Consider the following 18,935-nt stretch of genomic DNA (forward strand, 5'->3'; position numbering starts at 1 on the left):
TCCACTTTTCTGTTTGATAGAGGATCTCCCACAGGCCTGGAACTTGCTGAGCAGGCTGGCTGGCCAGGGAGCCCCAGGGACTTGCCAGTCTTTGTTCCCCAGTGCTGAAATTACAAGTGCATATGACCAGCTGAGCACTTTTCATTTGTCTTTGTTTTGTTTTGAAACAGGGTTTCTCTTTGTAGCCCTGGCGGCCTCAAACTCCCAGATATCCTCCTGTCTCCCCCAAGTCTGAGTTCTGGCATTTCAGGCCTGCATCACAGGTAGGGCTTATGCAGTGGGGAGGGAACTAAGAGCTCCTGTATGCTGGGCAAGTGCTCTACTTAGTCACTCCTCCAGCCCAAGGCCATCCCCTGAACTGCAGAGAGGGCTTCCTGCTAAGTCATGCTTTCACTGGTGCCTCTCCTGGCCACCTTCCTCTTTAGCAGCATTGCCTCAGCCACGTGTCAGTCAGATGGTTCCAAATTAAGCCTTGTTATATGGGTGAAAGGCCATCCTCACCCAGGGGCATTGTAGACTTGGCTAGGAAAGGTTCTCTAGGACACTAAAGTCAAGACCAGGCTGGGTTGGCACAGGAACTGTGGACATTGACCTGGAGAAGACTTCTCTCATTGGGCTACTGCTCACCCAGCTCTTCTGTTTCCTCAGGGCCCTGGGGCTGGCCTTGGCCCATTGTCAAAGCTCAGGTCTCAGTGCACAACTGTCTGTCCCTCCCTCCCCCAAACACTGCCTTTTGCTCCTTACTGAATTCTCACTGAATGCAGCCAGCCCAACAAGTTTGTGCTTCCTGTTCTGTCAGTTAAGAAAAAAAAAATCCCAATAGCCCTGGCTAGCCTGGAACTTGCTGTGCAGTCTAGGTTGGCCTTGAACTCAAATCTTCCTGTTTGGTTTGCTCCACCACACCCGACCTAGATTGTAATCTTGGAATTTGCCCATTATGTATTTCCAGTGATCAGTTGCTTCCAAAGAGACATTATGTGGAAGTCATCGATTGGATGGTCAAGTGGATTTTCTAATGTGGGACCCAGACTCTCCCAGTGAGCGACTGGAGGCATGGCTGCTTGAGGCCTAGGCTCCTATCCTAGCAAATCCAGAGAATTTTCTGTGTGCCTAGGTCTGAGGAACTTGGCTGGAACTATGGTTTGAGCTCAGAAAATATAGGATTTTTTTTGTTGTTGTTTTTTGTTTTTATTTTAAATGAAATGGAGATCTCATTTCATGGTTTATTCTTGATCATCTAGAAATTATAGTAAAACAATTTGACATTACTTACAATTTATACCATGTTTGTTCAGTTTAATTGACTCTATTGCAATATAATCCTCACAGGTAATTTTAGATAGTCTTGTTTAAAAAAAAAAATCAAGACCAGGTATAGTAGTGCACATTTTTAATCTCAACACTGGGAGGAAGAGGCAGGGGTGGGGCTCGGAGAGCTTGAGGCCAGCCTGGTCTATAGAGCGAGTTCCAGGACAGCCAGGGCTACACAGAAAAACCCTGTCTTAGAAATAAAATAAATTTAAAAAATTTAAAAAGGAAGAAAAGAAAATCAAGTTCACAGCCAAAACTACCTTACGTCACATGCAGTGTTCAATAAAGTTGTTAAAGTTAGTCTTTGTTCACAGAAATTTCCCTCTAGACACACAGCACCAAATAGGCTGCACCACCATGTCTGACTTGAGACTTTGTTTGTTTGTTTGTTTGTTGACTCTAGGTTATAATTTTAAAAAATCATATCCAAGAATCAGGAAAGCCAACTTGAATGAGAAACGGTGACAGGCAAGTACAAACAGGAAGATACCAATACCAGAAACAAGAACCTAACAGAGGTTCTAGAACTGATGACAGTGACAGAGGAAGCCAGCTGTGTTAGGGCACACTTGTGATCCAAGCACCTGAGGCCAGCCTCAGCTACACACTGAGTTTGAGGGCAGCCTGGGCTACATGAAACCTTCAAAAACCAAAGTGGCAAAAAAGGACTTGGGATGCTAGTCGCCTAGCATGTGCAAGACCTTTGCTTCTGCTGCATATCTCCTTCTGTGGCTGTGTTAAGGTGCTGTGAACAAAAACAGCTCAGGGGAGGATGGGGTTCCAGTCACCTCACACCTCACAGCCCATCGTTGGCAAGAACTCAGGCAGGAAGTTGAAGCAGAAACGGTGGGAGAACACTGCTCCCTGGCTTGATTCTCTGCTCATGCTTAGCTAGCTTTATCATATACCCTAGTACTGATTGCCAAGAGAATGGTGCTGCCCACAGTGGGCTGGGCTCAGCTCTGCTACATCAATTAGCAATCAAGATTGTTTCCCACAGATGTGCCCACAGGCCAGTCTGATCTAATGAAGACTTTCCTCTCAGATGAATGTAGGCTAGATCAGGGTGACAAAGCTAGCTAGAACTGGTTTTTTCCTTCCCGGCACTGGGGCACAGAGAGAAGGCTGAATATTACCATCCATGGGCTTGAAGATAGACCTATATAGACTCTCCAGTCTGAACTAAAGGAAAACTGGATTTATGTTGACAGCGGGAACATTGGAGGCTTGTGAGAGGATAAGTCATGAAGGGTACTGGAGAGAGGGCCCATTAGTGAAGAGTGCTTGTACCCACATCACCCTGTAACATCAGCTCCAGGGGAATCCTCCACTAGCTTCTTGCAGGTATATATGCATATAAATAACATTTAAAAATATATAGAACTTAATCCAGAAGCAGAAAGAGAGGTTAGGGCTGGGGAACAAAAAAAGTTCAGTAAGTCATGGCTAAAACGATCCTCAAAGTGCAAAAGACGTAAAACTGGCAGATTCAAACAGCCCATCCCTCCTCCCCAAGGAAAACCCAGAGAAATCCATACCAATAGCACATGGGTTCAGATGCCAGCCTTTCTGGATAGCCTGCCCAGGGCTGGCTCCCAGTCCCCCTTGTGGGCAGGTTGCCTTAGGGAACAGTTTCCCCGAGCATCTTTGGCAGGGGAGCTGCTTATTAGGCAACAGTAAGATTTGTTTCCTTGAAGGTTTCAGTCCTCTGGAAGCCTCCAGACCTAGGCAGAGTTCTGTGAGCCTGCACAGACCCTCCTTCCCTCCCTGAAGGTTCAAGATGGACACCAATCCCCTTGGTCTAGGCATCTGTGAGTTGAACTGCTACTAAGCTATTTGATAGTGACCGCTACTTCTCGGCAGCACGTGGAGCCAGAGGAACTGCTAACCTCTTCCCCACTCTGCTGTTTTTGCACAAGTGTCTGACTCATCCTGCTTTGCATGCTGGTCCCTCCTCAGTTCAGTGAAGTAACCAGAAGTTGCAAAAATGCTCTCTGGAGGATGGCCTTGCTTGCAACCTTACGCCAGTGTTTCCTGGAGAAAGAGAGAGCCTTTCTGTTACTTAAAAGGTGAATAAACAAAAAAAAAAAACAAGCAAGCAAACAAACAAACAAACAAACAAAAACCCCATTTTTAAATCCCAGCTCTTGAGAACCAAAGGCTGATTGATCTCTGTGAGTTTGAGGCCAGCAGGTCTACAGGGTGAGTCCAGAGTGACCAGAGTGGCCTAAAGGAAGACTCTGTCTCAAAACAACAACAATGATGCTAAGTTCCTTTTGTGTATACCAGTATGTTTGTGTGAGGGTACAGATCTGGAGATCAGAGGACAGCCTGTAGGAACCAAGTCTCTTCTATCATCTGGATCTGGGAATCAAACTCAGGTCCCTTAAGATTGGCAGCGTTCGTCTTTACTTACTGAGTTGTATCAATAGCCTCAACCCTAGAACACCCAATTATCAGGCTGTCCACCTTGCACTCAGAGATCTCTTGTCTCTTCCTTGCTAGAGTAGGAGGTGTGAAGCCATCACACGTGGATCTCTAGATAGATATTTTCTGAGGTTGGCTCACTCACAAACATGGGACCTACTGCTTCAGGGCTAACCACACACTATGGCTTGAACATTAATCTTCCTACGTCCACCAGCTGGCCAGGGTCCACCGACCTAGTAAGGCAAAGGGGCAGCAGCTCAGCTCCAGGACACGGTCGAGCAAGGTGGACAGCTTAATTACTGGCTATTTCTGCTAGTAGATGCTGTTTGAAACTGTTCAGTCGGTCTACAGGCCTGCAGAGCCTGGCTACTTCTCTTGAGGTCAGAATTAAGCCAGCTGAGGAAATGGAGGGACCAAGATAAATGGTTAAACAGGAAGAGGAGCTTTTTTGAGTTAGGGTCCCATGTAGCCCAGGCTGGCCTTGAACTCATTATGTAGCTGAGGAGGACTTTGAATTCCAGGTCCTTCAGCAGTTACCTGCTGGGATAACGGGTGCGCCTCCATGCATGGCTACTAGTTATTGCTTCTCCTCTCTAGGACGGGGTCTTACTGTGTAGCCTGGTTGGCCAGGTGTGTTAAGTATGTTATGCACTGCTGTAAAGGATACCTGACAGGAGCAATGGAATGGAACCGTTTATTTTGGTTCATGGGTCAAGGGGACATCGTGACAGGAGGGCATGATGGGAGCTTGGGACAGATGGTCAGACTTTATCCACTGTCAGGAAGGGAGCGAGGTGAATGCTGGGACTCAGCTTCTTTCTCCTGCTTCACTCAGCCCAGACCCCAGCCCGTGGATAGTAGCGCCCGCGTATTTGGGGAGTTTTCCCACCTCAGCTAACCTCATCTAGAAGCTTCCTCACAGCCCAGAGGTTTGTTTCTATGGTGATTCTGAATACTGCCAAGTTGGCACTTGGTATTTGGTCCCTTTGGACGGGGTGGTACACATCTGTAACCCCACCCTCAACCCCAGCACTCGGGAGACGAAGGTAGGAGGATCTAACCTTTGGAGTTAGCCTGGGCTACACTGTTTAAAAATACAAATGAAAAAAGAAAAAAAAAAGGCAAAAGGGCCCACGTATAGGGAGTGGTCTGACCATCAGAAGCCCTTTGCAGTGGCCTAAATGTGATTTGGGGGATAACAGGCACATCAGTACCCCTGTGCCCCCACACTCTGCTGCCTTAGGAACTGCGCACAAGGAGGGGCAGTTTGAGTTGTGCAGTCAGCCCCGTGACTTGGCTTTGTGAGCATCTGTCTGCTTTTCTTGAAAGCCAGGGGCCCAGGCTACCCTAGTAAGACAAAGAGTCAGTATCTGTCGCCTGCTGGCTCTGAGAGGAATACACATACTTGCCTTTCCGTGTCAGCCTGTCAGTCCTGAGCAGACCCCAGCTGGCTGCGGTTGACTTGCAGTGTCTGTTTCATCCCCCTTCTGTGAGACAGACTCTTCTAGAAGCAGGTCCTACACGCCTCCTAGTCTCATTTTGTGAACGTTTGACAGAAGGTGCGTGGGCTTATCAAAGACGAAGATAAGGTTGGACAGACATAGTCAGCACTGAATACATAGTGTGGTTGAAAAATTTAATACAGTATTCTTGAGGACAAGGGAGTTAAATTTGTCCTTTATGTCAGATACCAAAAAAATAAAGGCTGGGGGTCCGGGCCAGTGGTATAGTAGAACCCCCTTCCTGAGGCTGGGAGCTTTGCTCAATGGTAGAGGGCCTGCCTAGGATTCCCAGTGATGGGCTGGAGACGTGGCTCAGTGGTGGAGCAGTGTCTACCCTGTGGGAAGCCCTGGGTCTCATTCTCAGCACCACCCCATAAGGACGAGTAAGGATAAGTTGAGATGAGAGCCAGCTTTTAGAAAAGCATTTGTCTAAACTCCGAGAAGAAGCCGACTCTCTAGTGGGCTGTAGACTGGAAGGACAGATAGCCCAGATTGAGGCTGGCTGGCTCAGTGCCTGAAGCTGTGACAGCAAACGGAAGCTGACAGGAAGCCACCTCAACTGGCCTGGGTTGCCGAGATATGACTCAGGCATTTCTGACAGAGTTGTGACTGGAGCAGCACACACTCAGTCACAGGACTATGAGGAAACAGAAGGGACAGCCTGCCCCTGGGGTTCTGGACCTCATGCTGTTGTGACCCTGATCAGATCTCCCTACCTGCCAGGTTTTCATGCTGAATAGGCCAGCCGAGCACTCCCAAGACCATGTCTGGTTCAGTGTCTCCCCAGGACTGAGAATTGAGGAAAGCTTTTTTTACTTATAACTGTGGCGTGTTACAGCGTGGGCGTGGGAGCTGAAGCCTGGAGGGCGGGCTGCGGGAAAGGCTGGGGTGGCATTTCCAGTTGGCCTCTCCTTGTGAGGGGGGGGCGGCGGGGGGAGCAGGGGGGTCACGTAGATGACATTTCATTCTCTTGGCAATGATGGATGACTTCCTGTATGAAGCAAAGATGGTCCCTGCTTTAACAATGGCGTGAAAAGTCAGCAAGTTGGTACCTCGTAGGCTTCGAGGGGGATGATTTTGTCCAACAGACCATGAAGCTGTCTTGAGCACCTCTCATGAAGCCAAGATGTTACAGTATTTGCTTAGTTAGTCATATTAAATACAGTGTGTGCACACGTGTGCGAGTGCTCCTGTGTGCATGTACACACCGGAGAACAACCTTAAGTAGTGTTCTACAGGAAAGCCAACTCAGTCCTCTGCCCTCTGCCTTCTCAGCACTGGGACTGGGATCACTAGCATACCTGGCTTTACAGCTTTCTGTTTTTATTTGTGTATGTGCTTGTGTATGAAAGCGTGTGTGTGTGTGTGTGTGCGCGCATGTGCGCGTGCATGTGTGGAGGTTAGTAGACAGCTTTCAGGAGTCCATTCTCGTTCCACTGTGGGTCCCAGGTGTGGAATTCAGGTCATTGTGCCTAGACCTGCTGAGCCACCTCACCAACCATAGTCAGCTTTGGTTTTTTAAATACAAGCTCCGGGGTTTGAACCCAGGTCCTCAGACTTGCAAAGCAAACACTTAGTCTCTTCAACCCCTTAAATACACTTTTAAGTCAGTGACATTTGCAGTTTATGGTGGTAGTCTCAGGACCTGACCCAAGCATCAGTTGAAAATCAGCTGTGACCAACGGTAAATGAATGTCCTTAGGGCCTTGGCATCAAGGATATTGTGGGCATCAGGCTTGCAGGTCTAGAAGCCTAGACTGTGTCGCTAAGACCTATGGATGTCAAACCAGCTCAGGGTTTCCAAGTACCAGATGCCAGGCTGTGTGTTTACCGTAAGACTCACTGTTAGTTGGACCTGTTCCTGAGGCCTGGGGTCTCCAGTTAATGTATTCTAATCAGCCCGAATCTCCAGGGCCAGTTGCAAAGACTTAGGACCACGTCCCATTCAGACAAGTCAAGAGCCCAGCCTTTGGGGCAAAGTAGCTATCTCTCTACTGGGGTCCTAGTCGTGCCTTTGTCTTTGTGGGCATGTGTGGGGGTCTTTGCAAACGCCACAGCCATCAGCGTGTTGATCCAGGAGAAGCAAGAGGGAGCGTCGATTCAATACCATTCAGGCAGGCTTGGCTCAAATTTTAGGCAGTTTCTTTTAGGCATATTTAAACTCAGTATAATTTAGGAAGAAGTTTCTTGATGATAATTAACTCAGTCCCATGTGTACAGCAAAGTTTAAGACATAATTACATCAGAGCTCTTGTAAAGTACAAGTGACATCTTCCATAAAGATAGGTTCTGTAGACGAACGAAGAAAGCAGGCTCAAGGTAAACCGTGCTCAGATAAGGCTCTCCCGAAGGATAGCCTGCAGATTGACGGCGATAAACCTAAGAGTCTGGGAGAGCTGTTGTGGCTGTCCATACACAGAGCACGGAGGTCACCAGGCCCTTAACCACATCCGTTCTTAGCCTTCTGGGCAGAAAACAGGTTACACACACACCTTTGAAGAGACAACCATGTGTGTTTAACCATCCTGGTTTCCTTGGTGCTTAACGGTGAGCACAAGGACCTACATGTGTCCTACAGAGTTGGAGATGCTCAGGGACACGGGGAGCCATGGTTTCTGTTCTCATTGGCTAAGGGGCTCATCCTACCCGTGACAGAGCCGCCACCATCAGGGTGGTTTTCGGGTGTTAGCTCTTCCCTAGGCTGCAGCGGCCTTGCTGAGGCAACTTCCCCTGCTCAGTCCGTGCGGCCCTCACGCTGAAGCGTTCAGATGGGCACCTCTGCCGGCCTCGGGGCCACTCGACTCCTCCTTACTGACATCTGCTGGTTCTCTCCTGACAGTTGTGTCACCAACATGGGGGACTCTCACGAAGACACCAGTGCCACCATGCCTGAGGCAGTGGCTGAAGAAGTGTCTCTATTCAGCACAACGGACATGGTTCTGTTTTCTCTCATCGTGGGGGTCCTGACCTACTGGTTCATCTTTAAAAAGAAGAAAGAGGAGATACCGGAGTTCAGCAAGATCCAGACAACGTGAGTGGTGCCCTCAGAGACCCCTTGGCTATCTACCCCTTTCACTGGACATCCTGGGCAGCCCTTCCTTCCACACTGTTCCCCAAGGTGGGGCGCAGGACATAAGGAGCCAGCTTCCTGGGAATTGGGGGCTTACGTTTGGGGTGTGACCCTATGCTTTTGAGTCTTCTTTAATAATCAGACACACACCACCTACAAACATATGGAAAACAAAGGAGAACTGGATTCGGTCTCACCTGTTCCATCAACGATTTACTGAGCCACTGTCTCCTAAGATCTTTGCCCACTATGTCCCAAATCCTCTCAGAATCTGTGGCTGCAACTGAAGTAGACTCTGGCTTCCTTGAGTTTATGGTTTCTTGCTGGGCCGAGCTGGTGAGATGCTGACCCTTATTCTTTCTCTCTCTCTGTTTCTTGGTCTACTTAGTGGCCCCGAGCGCCACTCTCTGTGAGCACTTGATGAGTTCACGGTGTGATTTACCCACTGAGCCTGAGTTCCCCTTGCTGCTGAATATGTTAGCGGCAGAGTATAGTTTGGACCACGCACCCTAAGGACCACTGAGATGGCAGTGCGTGAAGAAGCTGAAGCCTGCAATCCCAGCAATTAGATGGAGGCAGGAAGATCAGGAGGTCAAGGTCATCCTAAGCTGTGTGCCAGCTTGGGCTGACTCTGTACGAGAGAGAGAGAGAGAGAGAGAGAGAGAGAGAGAGAGAGAGAGAGAGAGAGAGAGAGAGAGAGAGAGCGCGAGTGAGCTCGGACCATGGTGGTACACACCTTTAATTCAGCATTCAGGAGGCAGGGGCAGGCAGATCTCTGTGAATTCCAAGCCAGCCTGGTCTACAGAGTGAGTTCAGCGACAGCCAGGGCCACACAGAGAAACCAACCCTGTGTCCCCTGTGTCAGAGAGAGTTCTGGAAGTAGTTTGTAGGTAGGTAGTTTGGAGTGTTTTCCTGTGCATTGTCTGCCTGGTACTCACCTTCTGCCCCTTCTGTCTTCCCTTAGGCAGTGACAGGCCCAGGTGACTAAAAACTAGCAGAACTAGACGGAGGGACACATTCCAGGACCTCCCTCGTATAGCAGGTTGGGTCACACCGGGGGCTGGGGACGTAGGAAGGGTGAGCGAGTCAGAATCCAGCTGGTCAGGATGCTCCGTGGGGGGAAGGAAGAGGGCAGTGCTTGTGGGGAAAACGTGTCCTACTGAAGAGAAGGTGAGCCGTGACCTGGTCCCAGGCTCCAAGCTGCCCCCACCCTCTGGGCAAGGCTGTGGGACCGGGAATTGCCTCCCTACTTCATCGCCCACTCTCTTGACATCACTGGCTCCAGACTTGTAAGGTGAACATGGTGGCCAAGCCTGGAAGCGCAGGCCTATCCCCACCACTGGGGAGACTGAGGCAAACTGAGGGGTGTCTGTACAACTCAGAGACTTTGTCTCAGAAATAAAAAATAGGGTCAGGAAAACAGCCCAGTGGGTAAAGGTGCTTGCCACCAAGGCTGGCAACCTGAGTTTGATTCCTGGGACCCACATGGTAGAAGGAGAGAGCAGGCTCCTGCAGTTTGTCCTCTGACCTCTGCTAGTACACTGTTGCTGGGGCACCATTCTCTGTCTCTGTCTCTCACTCCCTCCCTCCCTCTCATCACTCATACATTCACAGAGTGCGCACACACATACACACATAAATGTAATTTTTAAATAAAAAGTAAAAAGACTGGAACACATCTGTAATCCCAGAACTTGGGAGGTAGGCGCAGAAGGATCAGGAGTTGAGGGTCACTCTCAGCTATATAGCAAGTTTGAGGCTAGGCTGGAGTCTAGCCTGGACTATAAAAGCAAGAAGCAGAGCCGGGCGTGGTGATGCACACCTTTAATCCCAGCACTTGGGAGGCAGAGGCAGGCGGATTTCTGAGTTCGAGGCCAGCCTGGTCTACAAAGTGAGTTCCAGGACAGTCAGAGCTACACAGAGAAACCCTGTCTCAAAAAAAAAAAAAAAAAAAAAAAAAAAAAAAGCAAGAAGCAGCCGAGAAGTGAGGGTGATAGAATGTGCTTTGTAGAAGCAGATGATGAGAAACTTCAGTGTGCCTTGTCTAAGCAGGGTCTCTGGGCTGCAGCTCTGATCTGGGCTGGACAGCCACCGGTTTCTCTCCTCCCTGAGGCTGTTGCAGGAACCCAGCCTGCTGACTGGATCTTTAGGGTGAGACTAGGAGACAGTCCAGAGGGTAGAGCCACCCCTAGGCTGCTGGGAATAAAGGAGGACAGAGAACTGGAATCCAGCCTCTCTGGCTGGGGCTGGCCCTGGGTACATTCCTGGGGTGGGGACACTATTTGTGGTGATATCTACCCACTTGGAGATAAAGGGACCAGTAGCCTGGCCCCACCCTCCAAGTTGACCTTATTCTACCATATATGAAATGGAGGTCGCCCCTGATCCCCCCAAAAGCATATGAGGTGCAGAACCACCCGACCTTTTCCAGGTTTTAGCCTCAGCTACAGAGCGTGCTCAAGGCCAACCTAGGCAACTTCAGCAACACCCTGTCTCAAAAAAGTTGGCCAGCCTTGATGGCACACACCAGTAACCCCAGCACAGGAGATGGGAGAAGGAAGATTAAAGAATTCAAGGTCGCTGGGCAAGGTGGCATTTGCCATTAATCCCAGCACTTGGGAAACCGAGGCATTATGTATGGTTGGCTGGTTCTTAGCTTGGCTTTTCACATTTGTTTTGCTTTGTGAATAGCAGAGTGAGTGAGTTTATTAGAGTTGTTAAAATACACTGAACACGTATTTTTGTTGTTTTGAGGTTTTTTTTTTGTTGTTGTTGTTGCTGCTGCTTTTTTTATTTTTATTTTATTTTATTTTTTTAAGACAGGGTCTCCTGGTGTAGCCCGGGCTGGCCTCAAACTCACAGCAATCCTCTCTGCCTCCTCACTTCTGGGATCAAAGGCACATGCCACCCGGTCTATTATACTTTTTTAAATTGTTGATTTGTTTGCTTATGGTTTTTCAAGACAGGATTTGGGTGTTTTGGAAGTTGCTCTTTAGACCAGGCTGGCCTCAGTGGTCTTAAACTCCCAGAGCTCTGCCTGTCCCTGCCTCCCAAGTGCTGCGATTAAAGCTGTGCACCACCCCTCTCAGTCCCCCAGCCCAAATCATGCATTCTTATCATGGCTCCTGGTGACTTCTAGGAATGAACTCTCTTTGAAGGCCTTGGTGCGGGGCTGCAGGCTGTGGAGCATGAAACCATCGGGTGTGTGTGTGTGTGTGTGTGTGTGTGTGTGTGTGTGTATGTTTGTACATGTGGGTACAAAGATACATACATGTACATACGCACATAGATGTATGCCATGGTGTACATGGAGAAGCTGGAGGCCAGTGAGCAGGAGCCAGTTCTCTTACACCATGGGGGTCGAAGGGATCTGGCTCAGGCCGTTTGGCTTATTGGCAGGCAGTTTTACCCACCAAATTATCACTCTGATCCGATTATCTTCTGAGAGCAAGTCTCCTATAGCCGACCAACCTCTGACTTGCTCTATTGGATTCTGAACCTCTTGCCGCCACCCACCTGCTGCTATTGCAGGTGTGCACCACCTCACCGGAGTATGTGATGCTTAGCATCAAACGAGGGGGAGCCGGGAGGGCTTCGTGCATACCAGGCAAATGCTCTCCCGAACTGAGTTACATCTCTGACCCCAAGGGGATGGATTTATGCAAGCCAAAATAACAAGCCAGCGGCAGTGTGGCCAGAAAGCACTGTGAGTCCTGAGAGGTATAAAACAAGTCAGGAGTGCCCCTGAGTACCCAGGTGACTCTCCTGGGAGTGCAAGCCTGTGAGGCCCTCGCCACGGAGATGTGGCATTCTGAACATCTGAGCCTGGACACTATCCCTGCTGCCCCTGACCATGTGTAGCAAGTAAAGGGGACCTTCTGCAGGCTGCACCCAGAGCCTGAAGTACCTATCTCCTGGGCCAGGCCAGCATCATTGTGGCAGGAAACCCTCCTGGGCCTCAGAGAGGACATAGTGCCCTGGACTTTGCCTTGAACTTTTCTCTTGAGCAGAATTCCTGCTGAGAGCGGTGCCCTACAAGTGAATGGAGTAGGTAACATATCCCAGGTCTCTCTGATACAAGGAGAACGTGGAGATCAGGGGTGCTTTAAAAATCTTGGCACACACTTTCAAACATCTGTGCCAAAGCCTCGGAACAGAGCAAGCCCAGCCCTGTCCACAGATCCTCTGGGGTGCACCTCTGTGGTCAGAGGTACAGAGTTAGGGAACCTAGGGGGGGATCCATTCAGACTGGGGATGAGGAAGGTTCTAGAAAGGTTAGCAACATGACTGGTAGCTTCAGATGCAGAACAGGATTCAGGAAGCAATGAATGATGCTGTCCATAGTCACACAGGTGGAGGAGGTGCTGGGGTGACAGGCTTATTTGGGGAGTGGCAGGGGAGTGTGGGATGTTCAGTTAGAAGGGACAAGTTGGGACCTGACACCAGAGGGCTCTGGGAGCAGCAAAATGACCAACTCTGATTTCACAATGGCGGCAGCCAGGTAATTGGGAAGGCGGAGGGAGGGCAAGGGCAGGGAGGAGGCTGGAGGAGCCATTCCAGGATGTCCCCTGAGAGGAGACACTGTCCCGGGAGAGGGCTCCTGAGGTTGTCTTTGGATCCCTGGGGGAGCTGGGATAGGCTCCGTGCAGGCTGGAGCAGGTGAGGAGGGTCTGAGAGTTTGGAGATTGCCTGGAACATTGGGTATAGCTTGTTATTGCTGTGGATTGAGGAAAACCCAGATCTCAGAGACTCTGACACCGTCAGAAACAGTAGGGCTAGCTCATGCCTGGAGAAAAGATAATCTTTTGTGTGTGTGTGTCAGGGGCAGGGGTGTAAATTCCAATGAAAAGAAAACAAGTTAAGCCAAGCTTGGCCAACTGAGCCAGAGAAAGAGTTTGAGGGTGGCGGGCTAAAGTGTCTGATGTGCGGCCATGGAACCCCAGATAGAGTCCCCAGCACCTGTGACAGAAAGCCAGGCCTGGCCATCTCTGACCCTGATGGCCAAGAGCTCAGAGGACAGCTCCCAGGAATCAGCTCTTTCCTTTCACTGCGTGGGTTCCAGGGATGGAACTTGAGTTACCCATGAGGTTCAGGGGCAAGCGCCTTCACCCACAGAGTTGTCTCACTAGCTTTGGGAGGTGTCACTCTGCTTGCTTACTCACTCGCTCGCTCCACTTTTAGATATCACACAATTACTTCTACCCTCACAATTGTCCTTCCCAGGTGGCATTTGTTCTTTTCTTTTTTTTTTTTTTTTCTGAGACAGGGTTTTTCTGTGTAGCCCTGGCTGTCCTGGAACTCACTTTGTAGACCAGATTCGCCTCAAACTCAGAAACTCAGAGGCAGGTGGATTTTGAGTTTGAGGCCAGCCTGGTCTACAAAGTGAGTTCCAGGACAGCCAGGGCTATACAGAGAAACCCTGACTCGAAAATACAAAAATAAATAAATAAAATAAAAAAGCAGAAAAAAAAAAGTTAGATTTAAAACATTCAGTATCTGGAACCCATTTACTGCAATTGATCAATACACACACGCCTCTCTCTTTGTGGAGGGGAACTGGGTAAATTCAGATATAATTTGCATTTAATAAAATCCCTCTTCTCGTTTTTCATTCAGTGCTAAGGATGAACCCTGGGTTGTGCACCCCCAGTTCTAAAACCATCCCCCTTTTAACTATACACATGGGTCCCGGGGATTGAACTCAGGTCATCAGGCTTGGCAGCAAGAGCCTTTACCCACTGAGTTGTCCCGACAGCCCCATGAGTCTTGACATCCATAAATTAAATAGTCAGTCTCATAGTCAGCAATGTCCCATCACCCCGAATGCCCCAGCACCAGCCTTGCAGCTGTAAGTAGCCCTCAGTGCTACCCACCTGAGAACGGCACCTTTGCCCAAACCCAGCCTTGACGCCATGTCAGTTCTTGGCTTCTGTCCACTTCTGACTCACCCATGAAACACGTGTGAAAGAAACTCCAGCCCGTTGTTTCATAGTTTCCTATGATCTGGATTTGGCCGATTGTGCCCCTCTGGGGCTTGTTTAGAAAAGCCACAAAGACTCTCATTTCCTCAAGTGACCTTTATTTTGGGATCCGCTCTCCTTTAAAATCACAGCACTGCCTGGAGTCAAGGCTGCAGGCAGCTCTTACGTCCGTCCGTCTTTATCTTGGCAGGTCAGCAGATGGAGGAGCATCTGGGGGTCTTGTTTCTTCCAGTCAGGGACACCCTTTTTATATAGATGGCCTTGCACCTGTGGTCACTAAGCTAGAAACACAGATGTGTTTCTTAAAGAAAAAGGCATGGCTGGAAGGAGTGCTCAACAGTTAAGAGCACTGGCTGCTCTTACAGAGGGCCTGGGTTCCATTCCCAGCACCCACATGGTGGCTCACAGTCCCGAGGGGCCTGCTGCCATCTTCTGATCTCAGAGGGCACCTGGTTACACACATGGTACACAGACATATGCAAACAAGACACTCAAACATATAAATACCTAAATAAATAAATAAATAAATAAATCTAAAAACTGTTTTTCCGAGAAAGAGAGAGAGAGAGAGAGAGAGCGCTAGGTGTGGTGGCCCCTGCATTTAATCCTAACATTAGGGAGGCAGAGGCAGAGGCAGAGGCAGAGGCAGAGGCAGAGGCAGAGGCAGAGGCAGAGGCAGAGGCAGGCAGATATATGGAAGTTCAAGGCCAGCCTGGTCTACAGAGAGAGTTCCAGGATAGCTAGAGCTATTAGGAAGAGAAACTTTGTCTTGAAAAAAAAAAAAAACAGAGAGAAAGGGGGGGGGCATGTAAGAGGCAGCTGTCAATGTGAAGGGTGGGCAGGGGATGCAGTGTCTGACCCAGAAGTGTCTAGAAGAGGCCCCTCTGCAAGCTCTGGTCTGGGACCTCTACTGTCACCAGTTGAGGTCACCTGCATTTTTCTGCTCTCTGATCAAGTGGGTTCTGGCCTTCCTGCTGACACTCCAGATGTGGCCTGCTCAGGATAACTGCAATAGAAGCACTTTAGCCCACTATGTCGTTTTCATTGCTGTCTTAGCTAGGGTTTCTACTGCTGTGATGAAGCACCGTGGCCAACAGGAGCTTAGAGGGAAAGGGCTTACGTAGCTCACAGATCCAAGAAGCCAAGGCAGGAATTCAAACGGGAGGGATCTGTAGGTAGGAGCTACAGGTGCCGAGGCCACAGGGGAATAAGGAGCACCACAGCCAGCAGAGTAATGATCTACAAGAGGCGAGAAAAGTAGTTCACAACTAAGTAGCCGGGGTTGGTTTGACCTTGGGGAATTGGACCCCAAATAGTTTATTGTAGGCACATTTAAGCACAGCGTGATACAGAGACAACCCTCCTGGTGATAATCAACTCATCCCATCTACACAATAAAGCTTAAGATGGGACTACATCAAGACTCTTTGTAACTTACGTGTGGCATCTTCCATAAAGATGGAGTCTGTAGGTCTGACTACATGGGATTAACTAGGTTCTATGGCTTGACGAGCTCACAGTAAGCGTCTAGGGAGGATCTGGTGTGGTCTCTGTCACACTGATAGCCCAAAAGGTCACCAGGCCAGCCTGAGCTCTTACAGAACCCAGGACCACCAGCCCAGGGACGGCCCCACCCACAGTGACTGGGGCCTCCCCTGTCAAGTCACTAATTAAGAAAATGCGCTACAGGTTTGCCTACAGCCAGATCTTATGGAGGCATTTTCTAAATTGGGGTTCCTGCCTCCCGGATGAATGACATTAGCTTGTGTCAGATCAGTAAAATTAGCCAGCACGGTGGCCCTGGTTTTTTTGTTTCCCTTTCCTTTTGTTGTCTCACTAGCTCAGGCTAGCCTCTGCTATGTACCTGTGTGGAGGATGACACTGAACTCTGATTCTTCCTAGTATGAATGTCCCAGTCATCGCAATGGCAGGCTATGTGGTGCTGGGGGTGGAACCCAGGGCTTCGTGTGGTACAAAACTACTCTGCCCTATATCTGACTATATCCCCAGCTGTCTTTGTTGTTGTTTTTGTTTGTTTGTTGTTGTTTTTTGTTTGTTTGTTTTGGTTTTGGTTTTTGAGACAAAGTTGCTCTGTAGTCTAGAATGAACTCTGTCCTCATGTCTTAGCCTCCAAAGTGCTGGGATCGGAGATGGGCACTACCACCTGGCCCAAATCTTTTTAAAATTTAATTGCTGCCCCTCCCCTTCCTGGCCACCTCTCCCACAATCCCTCCTCACTTCTCCTCTGAGAAGGTAGAGTCCCCCCATCCCCCATCAAGTCTCTCTAGGAACTAGGATTTGGCCTGAGGCCCCTGTCAGCTCTCGCCCTTAGCTCCCTTTGAAGTGGCTCCCCTTGAATGCTACCTACTGGTTTTCATCATAGCTCCACACAGACAGAAGCTGGCCATCTATCCAGCGGGGAGCTGCTGTCCCCTTCTGCCACTGTTCTCGTGGCCCTTTCTGCCTGTTAATCCTGTGGCTTGGAGACATTAGTCACCAGACAGCCAGGCTCTGCAAGTTCAAAGCAGCTTCCTGGGTCCCTCCCAGACAGGGGAACGTCCCAGGAGGAGTCAGTTCTAGCACACAGAAAATTAGATTTGAGTTGCCTCGGCTTTCAGAAGTGCTTCTTCTCCTTGCCTGGGACTGGAGGAAAAAAAATGCACCCCCTTGAGGCATCTGGGTTCTCCCTGTGACTCAGAGCTCCCCCCCCCCTCTTTTTGCCCACTCTGGTGGCCTGCAGCTGACTTCAGAGGCGCCTGCTCCCAGTGGAGGGCTGGGGGGGGGGCTAATTGGAACCTTTCAGGCTCTGCTATGGAGCCATGTGGTGTCTGGCTCCCACAACATGGGCCAGCTGCCACCTGCACAGCGCTCTGGGGTCTGGGCCTGGGTACCAAGAAAGGGGTTTCATAAGACCTTGTGCTTGCTGTCCCCACTGCATGGGGCAGGAAGGGAAAGTCTTATCTCCCTGTAGTGGCCAGGATGTGCCTGGGTGCCAGAGCCCCAGTGTCTTTGACTCCCCAGTTCTCTCCAGGGGCTCTTGGAGCAGCGAAGGCTGGCTTATTGTTGCAACCTGCACAGGGCTCTGTGTCAGGGCTGGGACAGCTTTGTTCTCCATCCTTTTTTTCTCCTAATGGGAAAGGGGGAGGGTGTGGGGAGCGGGGCTCTGATATAAACTGTTACCAAGGAGACTGAGAGGGGGTGTGTATGTGGAAAGGTTCTCGCCTTCCCTTAGTCCATGGTGTGTGTGTGTGTGGGGGGTGTTACCCCAGCCGCAGGGGATCATGGGAGGCTGCAGTCTCAGTTCGGAGTCCCGCTGGAGCTGCCAGATGTTGCAGAGTTCACAGGCTCATGGGGACAGAGGCAGGCAGAGGTGCCGAAGAATTCTGAGAGGACTTCTGGGGTGTCTGGTGGCACTTTCAGAGTCTCTGGGCCCAAGCAGCCTACCCCATCACACTGAGAATGGACAGAAGCGAACTTCCTTTCTGTGGGCTGCCAGCCAGCAGCCGCAGAGCTCAGTGCGGGACCCTTTTTCTTTAATCCCTGCTGGGAACGGGAGCACCATGGGGTGTGCATACTCATCTCCGCCGGAAGAGCCCGTCCTGCGAAGAAGGTCAGTTTCAGCCCTAGTTCAGATGTGTGGGGAGCTCATGGGCCAGGTTCACATGGCTGCCATCATCGCCAAAGTGGGCTGGGCTAGGGCCAAATAGGCTCCTGTTAGTTAACCCCCTGGGTGGGTGCTATCAGGTCTGCTTCCTGGAGCTGGCTAGGAGTTGTTCCCAGGCAAGAAGGGCTGCCCAGGAGAGACATCGTGTGATTGTCCAGCACAGGGTCCTCTGACTCCGTTTGCCCAGAGGCCACTGCCTCTGCTGGGTTCAAATGAGTGAGGGTGCAGATGGGACAGTTCTTCCTGTCCCCAGGGCAAAAGCAGAGCTAAGTAAAGGTCAGGGTGGGCCTCAGATGTGTCAGGTGTGGATGGGGAGATGGCTCCGTTAAGTCCTTGCTACACAAGCGTGAGTTTGATCCCCGGAACCTGTATTAAAAAGCTGGGCATTGAGGTAGGCTTCTAATCCCCGTGCTAGGAAGGCATGGGGTGGGCAGGTCCCTGGGGCATGGTGTCCAGCCAGCCTAAGCAGCGTGGTGAGCTGCAGGCAAGTGAGAGAGACCTTGTCTGAACAAAGGTGGACAGCACCCGAGGGCCACCAGAGGTTCACACACACACACACACACACACACACACACACACACACCCCACAGACAAGAAATGCAGTGTCACGGCCTTTTCTCCCAGGGTCAAGGGTGAGTATTCCCAGGTAAACCTGTCCAGCACCCTCACCTTACCATGGTCAGAACCAGCTGGCCTGGAGTTTGGCCCTTTCCACCCACAGCAGGACACTGGTCTCAGGGCTGGGCCCTTGGGAGCCTGCTGTTGTAGCTCTTGAGAATGGAGCCCAGCCTTTTGTGTCTCTCTGGCTCTAGCACCTCTGTGGCCTTGTGCCACCTTAGGCTGCTGGGCAATTTCAGATGAAATCACAGACTGGCCCAGATAGCTACTCACTTTCCAAGAAGACCTTTGTCCCCTTGAGTGTCACTCAAGTTCCAGGTGCCTGGCAGGACTTAGGAGATACTGCAGAGTCTAGTTAA

The 18,935-nt window shown here is 50.2% G+C and overlaps 1 protein-coding gene across 3 annotated transcripts in view; it reads left to right on the forward strand.

The window, feature by feature from the left end:
* Nucleotides 1–18,935, forward strand: part of Por (cytochrome p450 oxidoreductase) — a 66,870-nt gene that overhangs the window by 39,663 nt on the left and 8,272 nt on the right. For all 3 annotated transcript variants that reach the window (XM_085837274.1, XM_085837275.1, XM_021163114.2), the window contains exon 2: nt 8,083–8,274. In XM_085837274.1, coding sequence (XP_085693400.1) covers nt 8,096–8,274 — 179 coding nt within the window. In that variant the 5' untranslated portion in view covers nt 8,083–8,095. The remainder of the gene's footprint in view (nt 1–8,082; nt 8,275–18,935) is intronic.

This window comes from Mus caroli, unplaced genomic scaffold, assembly GCF_978045245.1.
Source record: "Mus caroli unplaced genomic scaffold, Mus_caroli_1 scaffold_4, whole genome shotgun sequence".
NCBI classification, from domain to species: domain Eukaryota; kingdom Metazoa; phylum Chordata; class Mammalia; order Rodentia; family Muridae; genus Mus; species Mus caroli.